This window comes from Heliconius melpomene, chromosome 16 (assembly GCF_056956725.1).
Source record: "Heliconius melpomene rosina isolate 202511_hmr_F chromosome 16, ASM5695672v1, whole genome shotgun sequence".
Classification (NCBI taxonomy): Eukaryota; Metazoa; Arthropoda; class Insecta; order Lepidoptera; family Nymphalidae; genus Heliconius; species Heliconius melpomene.
This window is the reverse complement of record NC_140404.1, coordinates 7,668,688-7,681,324: the sequence shown is the minus strand read 5'-3', so window position 1 is coordinate 7,681,324 and position 12,637 is coordinate 7,668,688. Positions and strand designations below refer to the sequence as shown.

Here is a 12,637-nt window from a genome sequence, read left to right as displayed (position 1 = left end):
AGTTACTGAGTAAAATTTATCTAAGCAGATTTCGTTTTATAATTTATTGCTTAAAGTTATTCTTATTAGGCAAGTTTAACTTTAAAATATGTCATACACGGGTACAATATCTGACTGTGAAGGCGACATTTGCGGGTTCGATTTTTCCTAGTTAGTGAACTTTCATTTCTTCTCCTTGGTAAAAACACTAAGCGCAGTATCGAATTCCACTACACAATGCAATGAGCAGAAAATTGGGCAGACAATGGGTCAGAGAGTATAAAACTAGATTAATTTGTATTTTAGCCGTTTATTTTAAAAAAGACAATATTTCATTACATTCTTTTTAATAAACTAAATTATGACAAACATTTTTGATTTTCGCCCCACCTAGACACTCTTCATCTTTATATAGTACACCAAATTGCCCCTCAGTTAGGGCTCGTAATTTTTCTAGCAATATAATAGTTAACCCTTCAGAGTTATTAATAACTTTACAAGGTACTAGTGGCTTTGTATGCTGGAATCTAAATAAACATGATAAAACATTATTGTCTTCTAACTCAAAAGGTTGTTTGTTAATCCAGTGAGGTTTATCTGTATTGCAAATGTTATTCCATAAAGCTGGATGCTCAGTACCTGCTACCTGAAATTATAACTTTAAATCAAATAACCACCAACAATCCCTTGCAAAATATAATTTAGGTCATTGAGGGTTAGTGGTATAATGTCTGACTGTAAATGGGTTTGATAAACACTTGAGGAATGATTTTCATATCCTTGCTCTAGTAAAGTTAAAGCATGGTTATGAGTTTCAAAATTGAGCTGAAAATGGGTAATGGAGTGTCTTGGCAGTAATTTGCTCTATATGGGATATACAATGAAGTGAAAATATCATTAATATAAATATTTTTTAACAGTTACAACACATACCACGTAAATGTTATTAGATTCCAAATCTTTTTTAAATACAAAATATGGATGTTTCCAATTACACAGACAGCATCTTTGTCCAACTGTCCATTTATGGATTCCAGAATGTTCCCCAACTACTTGGCCTGTGTCTATATCAATAAAGTTTCCTTTCTTTACTTGAATGAACTAAAATAAAAATATATGATTTTACAAAGTATTTCAATGTTGATTAAAACTTCTTTGTTGTAATTGAAATGCCATAAAATCTCTTTTTTTTTCCATATTGAGGAAGACATAAAATTACTCTTAATTTTTAGAGAATAAATATGCAAATATTTTTTATATTTTGCAAAAAAAAAGGTTGACAATTTCAAGAAGTAACATTAACAATAAGATAAAAAAATATTTTGTAGATATTGAATATGTAGATATGATATGGTCAACAATAAAAAGAAAACATTAATTATTTGATATATAAAATTAAGATTTTTAATAAATAAAAAACAAAACTTACCTCATCAATGAAGTTCTTAAATCTTTTTTTCCCTATGAAGCAAATACCTGTACTGTCTCTTTTGCTAGCTATTTGAAGAAGCCCTTCATTTTTTGCTATTTCTCTGACTTGATTTTTCAACAGATTTGCTATTGGAAACATACATTTTCTTAAAGAAAACTGTTTTACTTGCGATAAAAAGAATGTTTGATCTTTATGTTTATCTAAAGGCTGCAGCAATTTAGCACCTGGAAATGAAATAATTACTTAATTTTAATAGTATGTAAATAAAATGCACTGTAAACATTTTGCTTATGTAAAAAATTATTGTGGTTAATTGTAGTCATAACAATACTCTATCACTACAAACTTTAAATACTTTCCTAGTTTTTCATGCCCCTTACTTTGACATAAATCACAAAATGGTCAGTGCCAATGAGGTTATGTAGTAAAGTGTTTGTTTTTCTAAACCAGGCTATAAGTTCGATCTCTACTCGAGGCAATGAAATATTTACTTAAATTTAGGCACGATGTCCAAGGCCGGATAAGCGCTGCCTAGGCCAAATGGCGGGAGGTCACTGGTGTGGTCTGCGACCGCAGAATACCGCCCAAGCTCAAGGGGCTGATATACAAGAGCATCGTCCGACCGGTTCTTTTATACGGCAGCGAATGTTGGCCAGCACTATCTCGGCACACTCTGGAGCTTCACGTCACGGAAATGAAGATGCTGAGGTGGATGTGCGGCGTAATGCGGTCTGACCGCATACGCAACACATTCATTCGAGGTAGTCTTGGGGTCCGTCACGTAGCGGATAAGCTCCAAGAGCGTCGCTTGAGATGGTTTGGCCACGTTACGCGCCGGCCTAAGAACTATGTCGGACGCAAGTGCCTTGCTATACTAGTTGGGGCGCGACCTCCCGGACGCCCAAGGAAGCGCTGGTTGGATGTCGTGATGCAGGACATGAGAGCCAATGGTCTAATCACCGAGGACGCAAAAGATCGTGCAAAGTGGAGTAGGTTAAGTAGGAAGGCAGACCCTGGTAACAGCCAGGATTAATGCCAGGAAGAAGAAGAAGAAGGAGGCACCTATGTGTAATTATGAGTGTTGAGTGATCTTGCCTTACCATCATTATCTTTGTAGTTTTCTAAAAAGGGCCCAAAAGAGGTATTGGCATAGTGACCGGTTGCTATAGCATCAACACCTAAATTGTTCCTGCAATGTTCAAAAAATCTATCAAATTTTATGTATCTGTTGCACAAAATGTCAGGATTTGGTGTGAGTCCTGTCTCATATTCCTTGATCAGGACAGTAAAAACATCATTCCAGTACTCCTTAATAAAGTGAACTCTATGCAAAGGAATATCAAGCTTACGGCATACAAATGATGCATCTTCAAAATCTTTTTCGTCTGAACAAAACCCCGATTCATAATTGCTGTCCCAATTTCGCATAAATACTCCTTCGACATAGTAACCTAGAAATTATTATAATGTACTGTAAGTACTTGTACTAAAATTGTAATAAGAATCATTCAGATAATTTAAAATAAACTATACCTGCCCTTTTTAGGAGCAATGCAGCAACCGCACTATCTACACCACCTGAAATTCCTACTGCTATTCTCTTGAACATTTTTCTTTTTTTATTACGTTTAATTATAGAAGGACGAAATTTGAACTTATTTATGTATTTTCATAAGCTCAGGCAACATTTTCAGGTTATGTATGTAAAACTTGGCTTGTAATGGCATAACTTGGCAAATACATCTTAATTTCTTAAATCAGCTGTTGCTGTCATTCTCATTACTCATTTATTTCACGAATGTTGCTGAACACTTTTGACAGTTGACTATACAGCACCGTACTATCGTACTTCGATAACAGATGCTGAAATATTAACCTTTAAAATATAAACGATTATTTTAAACATTTTTAATTAGGTATCAATTGAGAAATCATGTTGTTACATCAATATTAACTCCATCTATTTTTTTCTATTTACTCCGTACCGTATGACGTACCTGTTGACCCAGCAAAAGTCTAAATAAATTTATAGTTTGGTATTTTGTGATTATAAAAAATACTCCATAGGAAATGTAAAACCAATGCTAATTCATTCTTTAACATAAATTATTAGAGTCTTTAATATAAATTATTTTTATATTTAAATTATGGAAAATCTAAAGTTAAAGTAAAAAAATTGTTATTATTTACCTACTGCAACTATCTTTAAAGTACGGTGTAAATATTTTTTTTGAATGTACTCTACTGCTACGCCTTATTTTATCTACATATACAAAATGATTTGACAAGTTTCAGTTTTGCATTTTAGGTTACTGTCGAATTGTCGATTTCTATTGTCATTGCGGCGTACTAGTTGATTTTAAGTATTTTTCTGTTATTATTCCATTAAAATGTCGAATATCAACTTACAATGCTTATTAGGAATACAGTGTGATGATTTTGTTATGATTGCCGCGGATCAAACAGCCGGCCATAGTATTATGGTGATGAAAGATGGTATGTTATTAACTTTTGATACATTCCCTGCGTTTATTTTTTTATATTCTTACTTATTAATGTTATTATTGCAGATGAAGAAAAAGTATATAAAATATCTGATAAATTGGTTATGGGTGTGATTGGTGACTCTGGTGATACTTCACAATTTGCGGAATACATTGCGAAGAATATCCAACTATATAAAATGCGAAACGGTTATGAACTAGGACCTTCGGCTGCGGCAAATTTTACCCGAAAAAATCTCGCAGAATATCTAAGAAGTAGCGTCAGTATAATTTGAAGTCTATGTCTGATATTAACTTATAAGTTATATTCAAAACAACTAAAATATTTGTTTTTACAGTCTCCATATTTTGTTAACATCCTGATGGGAGGCTACGATAAAGAAAATGGTCCGGAATTATACTTTATGGATTATTTGGCATCTAGCATGAAAGTACCTTTTGCTGCTCATGGGTATGGTGGCTATCTAAGTTTGAGTATTATGGATCGCTATCATAAAAAAGGTAACTGCATCATTTTGACATTTATTTGTAAAATTGGGAGCAGTGGTAGAGTATATGACTGTAAGCACAATAGTTGTTGGTTTGGTCCCCACTTGGAGAGCTAACATTATTATTTCCTTATAAGACGATTTGTGGTATTGATCTGTTCGTCAACATAGAATGTCAGAGTAAAAAAAAACAAGTGTAGACACCCTGTTTACCAACTTATAAAAGGTTTCTGCTAAAAAGAAATTAAATTTATTTTTATTGTTAAGTAGTAATATTACAAGTTAAGTTAACTGTTAAGTAGAATATTACTAAAGTACTAACTTTAAAAATATGTATTTAATAGATGCAACAGAAGAAGAGGCGTACAACATTCTGAAGAAATGTGTACAAGAGGTTCATAAGCGGCTGTTTGTGAGTTTACCCAACTTCCAAGTAACAGTGGTTAACAGAGATGGTATTAAAGTACTGCCTGTAATCAACTCTGCATCTTCGAAGTGATTTTTTTGTATTTTAAGTATAAATTAAATAATAATAAAAATTCTGTCTCATTTCATTATTTTAATACCTTTTTTAAACAGATATGTTATTGATATGAATTTTAAATATGGGATATGTTTTAGATCTAGTTTATGTAATATATTTATGTATTTTTTTAAGAGTATAATTTTTTATTTTACTTTAATTTTTTTCTCCATGTATCAGAATAGGCAAAGACAGCCTAGTGTTAAGACACTTTTCAACATTTTGTCTTATTTTAGATAGATTTAGGTACATTGTGTGTTGAAATTTAATGCACTATTTTGACTACAAGGGTGACAAAATTAAAATCAACCATGCAAATGAAGGACACTGTCCCACTGCATCATGAGTCTCATTATTACAAATTATTAAAGTAAACAAAACTTACAAAGCAATATAATAAATGGGACATCTTATTAAAACAAATATTATGTTTATAAAGAGAATATATTTTTATTTACAGTAAGGATATGCAAAATATTATAACTATCCACCAGCTTTACTTCTTTCTGGGCTGGATGCAGTTATAGTGTCTTGATTTTCAGATTGTGAATTATTTGCATTTTCATTGTCACCACCATTCTCTGCTTCATTGTCAGATTGATCTAAAATAAAACATTACAATAAAATACCAACAATTGTTGAAAATGCAATTATATTATATGTATTTTAAATGAAAAGGGAATTAAGGATCCTCAACAGAAGTTTCCTCATTCTGGATAAAAACACATGCAGTGGAAAGCAGAAAATAGTGTTGTGACACTAGTGACGGTCGTGGGTTCGATTCCCATAGGAGAAAGAATATAATATAATTTGCTCTCTCTGGTAATGAAGCATAGCGCGGCATCAAGTTCCGCCACTCAATGCAACACCTTAATGGTAACAGAATGTCTTAACACAAGGTTTCTTGATTCCCTCTGCTTACAACGCTATGTGCACGATAGCGTGAAGTTAAGAAATAAAATAAAAGTATGAAGCTAAAAACCTTGTATATAAAAAATGAGTGGAAAAAGGAATGGGTTACCTTTTTTGTCAGCGGGCATGTCTTCAGTCCTATTTGCTACTTGGAAGTGATATTCCAGTTCATCAAAATCAAACACCTGGTCAGTTGGTAAAAGACATGGCAAATAAGCTGGGAATGTTGCTTTACATGCTATCACTGAAAAACAAAATGTAAATATTTTTTAATAGTAGATATATTATTAAAGGATGTTACATGCAATATGTGTTATGAAATAAGAACCACAATGGCTCAGTAAGATGACATTTAAACACGGTGGTTATGGGTACAATCCACACACAACTTCACTTAAAATAAATCTAGTTCACTCTTAAGTTTAGAAGTAAGTAGATTCCAACATAACAATAATGGACATTAAAAAAATTAAGCTTGTAACTCCTTCTTTTGAATAAAAACATTTGACTTTGACTAACATTTATATACATATAACACTTAACAACTTACATGGAAACACTTGGTTATCCTCAGTATTAAAGAGATTGTGTGTTTCACTAGTCTTAGCAAGAAACTTTGTCAGTGCTTTTTCAATATCTCTCTTTTGATTTGCAGCTTTTTCTCTAATAGCTTCATATTCTGTGACCGGTTGTTTGTGAGTCTGTTAATAAAAGATAAAATTGTATTAATACTATATTACTTGATTTGAAAGGTTTAATATTCTGAGTGTAGGGTAAAATAATCATTGAAATATGTCTTTATTATGTTTATTTGTGTGACATTAAATTGACATTTAAATAAGCGTTTTTCTAGCTTCACACTTGTCCCTCATGGTTTAAATTGTAGAGGGAATGTAGTACTAAGATATTCATTTCTCCATTTTCTGCCTAAACTTAATACATAGTATGTTGAGCACTGCCATTGGACCTCAAGGCCAAACTTTTTCCACAAGAGTAGGAAAAAGTAAATAATTTAAAATATTTTATTAATTAGTAAATATTCTTATAAATGAGGATCAAACCCACATTGTGTGTTGTAATAGTAGGATGTTACTGCTTAACTTGCTGCACGCAAGAAAATCAAAAAGACAATTGATATTAACATTCAACACTTACTGGTGTCCGTATATAAGCATGTGGATCTGGTAATGGAGGCAAGTGGAATGGTATATGTGGTGCAGGCTTAGCTTTAGAACCTGCAGAAAGCATAGCTGGTGTACGGGGTACTTGTGCTTGTTGTGGGGCCTGAATGACATGCCGATTTGGTCTAGCCGCATATTGTTCTAGACCTTGTAGACTTATTCCTAATTGGGGAATGATATAGAAGTAAATTTGAATGATAAAATATATATATTTTTAAAGAAATTTAGTTAAGACACTCTATTCCTACTTTCTGCCCAGTTTATCATTTAGTCATAACAGAAATCACATTAACTCTGATTACATAAAGTGGGTAAAATCAAATTAGGCAGATGGAATCTAGTAACTCAACACTGCACTATCCTACAATAGTTATTAAAAATAATTCATTACCCCAAGTGGGGACCAAGACGACAACAATTGTTGTCACTTTTCACCATTATGGTCTCAATTATTACAATAAATAGATATATTCTAATATAAAATGAAATTTATCAATGATCTTAACATATAATAAAATTTAAATTGATTACTATCTGTACTTGGAAGATTAATATGAGAAAATCTATTATCGGGGGCATTCATCAATGCAATAAAATATTTTTTTTATTTTGGTCAGTTTGTCTGTGTTTTTGTTACAATACAATATTTACTATTGTATTACAAATACCCTTAACATTTAGTGTTTCCTTTATTTAAATTGCTTAATAAATAAAAACGTTAAGTATTTGGTTGGCTGAAACTTTAGGTTTCAATGTATGGTTATTGTTTTTAAAATAATAATGCCATTAGAACAACAAAGTAATTCATCTTAGTAAATAAATAATTGTGTATTTCTAGCGGGCGAAGCCGCGAGCAGGTCGCTAATAACCAATAATATTAAAAGAGACAAAGAAATAGAAATTGCTTTAAGCATGCATGATTTTCAATCTATAGTTAAGTATATAAAAAGAAATTGTTAAACTTACCCATATTCACTAAAGCCATTGAAACATCTCCAAGAACTGGTTCAACACGTCCAGATAATTCACAGAACCCTTTTGCAGAATTTCCAACTTCAGTTAAAACTACAAGATAAGGAATTGTTATGGGAAAATAAACAAATGTGTATATTAGTTTATTCATTAATTATTTACTTACAGCATTGCAATATTTCTGTGAGAGTTTCTAATGACATTTTATCAGTGGCATCAAATCCAGTCTCTAAAAGTACTGTTGAAACTGCTATATTTAATATTCGTCGTCTTGCATCACAAGAAAAATCAACCTTTTCAGTACTTTCCGACATATCTGAATTTAAGGATAAGAAGTAAGTTTATAAATTAAAAAGCAACGAGGCTCAATCAATATAACTATTTAAAAATAAATCGAATTGTAAATATTACAAAATAAGCACTAAGTTTAACTTTGCTGTGACTGACAGTTAATTGTTTAGTGTTTACAGTTTAGAATTGACATCTCACAGAGATATAACTAGTGAACACAGATTATAAATAAATAAATCTTTATTTTATTTCCAGAATAAAATTCCAATTAGTATTAATTTATTAAAATTTTCACACCATATCACGTTATAAATTAAAAAATAAAACAATTAACATACACGATGACATTCGGTTGGTAGGCCTTCTATCTAGTGGACCGGCGATCTGATGAAGATCGCAGAAAGCCGTTGGATGCAGGCACCGCAGGACCAGTTGGTGTGACCGGGGGTGACCTATGTCCAACAGTGTGGGCGTCAAAAGGCTGATATGATGAAGCATAATAAGATATAAGATTAAAATTATGATTAATGGATTAATAAAATAGGGAAAATAATAAAAAGAAGATTAATATCGAAGTCAGTCGTGGCGATAGCGTGCAGTTGTAATCGCGGGAGGTTGTGGGGCGATCCTAATTGAGGAAATGTGATATTTTACATTTTCTTTTTTTAGCTCTTACAAGAGCACCAAGCTGAATTATACTATATATTTACTTGATTCATTGATTTGAATTGATCAATTATATTTTTTATTGTATTTGGAAATCTAAAATATTTTTTTAGACTGCAAAAAAGTTAAATGTCATTCGAATCTGTCTGTCAGATGTCATATAACATTTTAATTACGTCTACGTAGTGTCTAGTATAAGTGTTATACTTATTTTTACTTCTCTTCAATATAAAAGAAAAGCAAGATTTTTTTGAATAGTATAGGGCACTGTGTTAAGTTAATATTGGTAATTTTAGTTTATAATAAGATAATTTTAGAATACGTAATTGGTAAGCTTGACTGAATGATTTCTAAATGTTACAGTTAAATTTGCTCTTTTTAATAGCAATAACTAAATATGAGGCATTTCTAGGTGTTCCTGATTTGGCAAAGACTAAGCATCACAGAAAATGGTGAGATTGTACTCATTATCTGTCCTTTATAAGGGCGTAAATAACGCTACTGTTTTAAAGGCATCATACGATCTACAAAGCTTCAGCTTCTTTCAAAAAGCTTCCGTACAGGAATTTATGACTTTCGTTAGTAAGACAATGGTGGAAAGAACACAACCAGCATCAAGACAATCGGTCAAAGAAGGGGAATATATGCTACAAGTTTATGTAAGAGCTGACAATCTAGCAGGTGTTTTGATTTCTGACCATGAATATCCTAACAGAGTGGCACATACTCTGATTACAAAATTTTTGGATGAATTTGCTGCAAAAATACCTCCCAATAATTGGCCTACATCAGATGAATCTTCTATAGACTTTCCAGTTTTACCTCAATATTTAGCAAAGTATCAAAATCCTAAGGAAGCAGATTCATTAACAAAGATACAAAATGACTTGGATGAAACAAAAATTATTTTACATGACACTATAAAAGCAGTATTAGATAGAGGTGAAAAACTTGATGATTTGGTGGCAAAATCTGACAGCCTCTCCATGCATAGTAAAGCTTTTTATAAGACTGCTCGCAAAACAAATAGCTGTTGCAATTTTTAAACATAAACTTGGCCATAGGAATATTGTATGTTTACATTTTCATATATTGAATTTAGATATATTATTAATCAAAGTTGTTCAAAGTGTTATAAGCTTTTGCTGTGTAAAGTATTAATGTTGGAAATGTATTCTGAATTTTATATAGTATAGTCAGCATGTTATGATGTTTGGAAAAACAGACAGAAGTCAATATTACTTCCATTTCCCATTTCATTAGAAATTTATAGTAATATTGCTCTGTTAATATTAATTAACACAAAGTCATATAAATAAATCAAGCACATTTGTAATAAAAAAATGGTTAAATCTATAACAATGACAAATAGCACTAAAACTCAACTGTTCTAGCAGGAGGGTAGATGTCCAAACATATTCTATGATTGATATATATGAACAGGTGTCTGTAAACTTCTAAAACATAATTACATATTGTGTATGTTATAAGTGTCTATAGTATCATGTAATGTGTGATACCTCAAGGAGTTAGCATATATTGTTCTTAGTAATACTAGTTATACTTACTGATAAGCAAATAGCATAGATAAAGTTTTGGTTAAAGAAAGTTGAAACAACATAAGGGACATTTAATACAATGATTGGTATTGGTATATGTAGTGGTAATTTTTTTTTACTTTTAATTTAAATTTGTTAATTAATTATTAAAAATGAGGTTAATTAAAGTTGTGGTGGAGTGGCAAAGCATTTGACTAAATGCACAGTTATGAGTTTGATTGCCACTTGAATAATGAATTATTTTCATATCCTGGTTCTGGAGCAAGACAAAGTGTGGCATTGAATTGTAGTGGAACCCAATGCTGCTCCTTGACTTGATCTGTCGCGTTCAAAGTCACATGCTTGTGCCCCTGTGCTACAACTGGCCTCAATTCTATTTTGTCATTATATCCTCTTACTAGAGTAAGAAAATATTAAAATTCAGGTAGCTTTTATAATATTTGCTGTAGTAAATATTGTGTTAAATTAGAGTACAGTAGACTTTTGCATTTCTATGTTCTTACAAGATAAAAAAATATTATTGTTCAATCAAAAGTTATTTCTAAAATATTATCATTCCAATTTTATTTAATAAATGCTTCCAAGTCAAATCTGACAAAATCGTGAAATATTTTGATCTGTGTTACGTATAAACTTTGAATAAAATAACAATACCGTTCTTTTAGCCAATGTTTTATAAATTATAATTTTACAAGTTGTTAAAAATATTAAAATTAGCAAATTATAATTTTTAAAACTTTAAAGTGACACTATGAGTGTTGTAATGGTATTAAAATGGTAAATTAGCCTTATTTAGTTATACAAATAATGTTATTAAAACAAAATTGTGACAACTTGTAAAAGTAATATACACAACTTGTAAAAGTAATATACTCATAGATTAAATATATTTGTGAGGGATTTTGCAAATAATTAAAATTGTATAATTACTTATTTCACTTTGACATCGTTCATCAGATTTTTTAAATGTATATTTATTATTATAATGATTAAGTGTTTCATATTACATTTTCATAAAATTAGATGTTCGTTTTTTTATTACGATTTTTTATTACTTTTTTTTTATATATTTAAAATCTTTCTTAATAATTATAAATCATTTAATACATAGAGGTCAGTTGTAGCGCAGGGGTACAAAGCATGAATGTAAACGCGACTCGTGGGTTCAATCCCCACACTCACAGGAAATAAAATATTTACTTGAATTTATATTTCCAATTGACTTGGTTTAGGAGCTTACTTAGCCAAATAAATTGAGTGATGAAGGTTTATAGATGCTTTATGCCTTCAGGATAGTTTCTATTCAGAATAATCTACTATAGGCATCCATGATAATCGTGTCATTTAAACAATGTCATTCATTTTTGTTTTCTAAAGTAAAAAAAATATATGTAATATCTCAATGTTGATTATTATTAGTATACATTTATATAGCATCAAATAAATATAAGTTTATATCATCACAATTTGTATATTTTTTTTAAACAAAGCCTTTGTTTAATTACTACTTTACGTAACATTGAACTAAGACTTAAATAAATAATGTTTATAGCTTAAGACAAAGGGGAGTAACAATTTTGTTTTGTTTTTGATCAGATAACGTATATAACTATGAAATAACTTATCTTAGTGACATTTTAATTGTAAAACGCATTTACTTGTAAAAGAAGGCTAATTAAATACATAAATGTATAAACAATTTCTGTTTTATATTTGAGTTTGTAATTTTTGGTAGTAAATTGTTTCCAAAATATGAATATAAATATTTATTATATTAATTACACAATATGTCCTTGCACAAGTTGTATTCATATAAAATAATGCTATACTTGTTGTTCATCAATATAGAATGGCTAGATGTAGTATCTATAGTTAACATACAATGATGGTAAAATTAAGTTAAATTTGTAATGTAAACTTTATAGTTATGAAATATATAGTTCTTTTCATATTTTAATTCTTTTAATGATATTGTTTGTGATTTTATAATTAAGGAAGAAAATTATATGAAGACCCATATGATATTTGTTTATATTATCCATGTAACAGTTGTGACACAAATGTAGGAAATTATTAAGTAATAGAAATTATTGTTTTCTGCCAGTTATTTGCTCTATGGTGGATTTTTTA

At 30.4% G+C, this 12,637-nt stretch overlaps 4 protein-coding genes across 6 annotated transcripts; 2 read left to right on the top strand and 2 right to left on the bottom strand.

The window, feature by feature from the left end:
* Window positions 1-269: 269 nt before the first annotated feature.
* On the bottom strand, window positions 270-3,184 carry LOC146530887 (mitochondrial tRNA-specific 2-thiouridylase 1). Of its 2 annotated transcripts, none has more exons than XM_085199290.1 (5): window positions 2,945-3,184; window positions 2,512-2,862; window positions 1,409-1,635; window positions 913-1,080; window positions 270-625 (listed from the first exon to the last, which is right to left on the bottom strand). In XM_085199290.1, exons 1-5 carry the CDS (start codon window positions 3,018-3,020, stop codon window positions 326-328), a joined length of 1,122 nt encoding a protein of 373 aa, XP_085055416.1. In that variant the 5' UTR covers window positions 3,021-3,184; the 3' UTR covers window positions 270-325. The 2 variants fall into 2 exon arrangements, with proteins under 2 accessions (XP_085055416.1, XP_085055417.1); XM_085199291.1 differs by having other exon boundaries at window positions 2,761-2,862; window positions 2,945-3,182.
* A 505-nt stretch (window positions 3,185-3,689) lies between these two features.
* Window positions 3,690-4,945, top strand: Prosbeta4 (Proteasome beta4 subunit). The gene is made up of 4 exons (XM_085199283.1): window positions 3,690-3,907; window positions 3,982-4,175; window positions 4,254-4,416; window positions 4,748-4,945. The coding sequence occupies exons 1-4, from the start codon at window positions 3,802-3,804 to the stop codon at window positions 4,900-4,902; spliced, it is 618 nt and encodes a 205-aa protein (XP_085055409.1). The 5' UTR covers window positions 3,690-3,801; the 3' UTR covers window positions 4,903-4,945.
* A 406-nt stretch (window positions 4,946-5,351) lies between these two features.
* On the bottom strand, window positions 5,352-8,458 carry Taf8 (TBP-associated factor 8). Its single transcript, XM_085199282.1, has 6 exons — window positions 8,158-8,458; window positions 7,986-8,084; window positions 6,994-7,181; window positions 6,389-6,539; window positions 5,948-6,082; window positions 5,352-5,528 (listed from the first exon to the last, which is right to left on the bottom strand). The coding sequence occupies exons 1-6, from the start codon at window positions 8,303-8,305 to the stop codon at window positions 5,410-5,412; spliced, it is 840 nt and encodes a 279-aa protein (XP_085055408.1). The 5' UTR covers window positions 8,306-8,458; the 3' UTR covers window positions 5,352-5,409.
* A 623-nt stretch (window positions 8,459-9,081) lies between these two features.
* Window positions 9,082-12,473, top strand: Ykt6 (YKT6 v-SNARE homolog). Of its 2 annotated transcripts, none has more exons than XM_085199285.1 (2): window positions 9,082-9,234; window positions 9,361-12,473. In XM_085199285.1, the coding sequence occupies exon 2, from the start codon at window positions 9,398-9,400 to the stop codon at window positions 9,992-9,994; it is 597 nt and encodes a 198-aa protein (XP_085055411.1). In that variant the 5' UTR covers window positions 9,082-9,234; window positions 9,361-9,397; the 3' UTR covers window positions 9,995-12,473. The 2 variants fall into 2 exon arrangements, with proteins under 2 accessions (XP_085055411.1, XP_085055410.1); XM_085199284.1 differs by having other exon boundaries at window positions 9,107-9,277.
* Window positions 12,474-12,637: the final 164 nt, after the last annotated feature.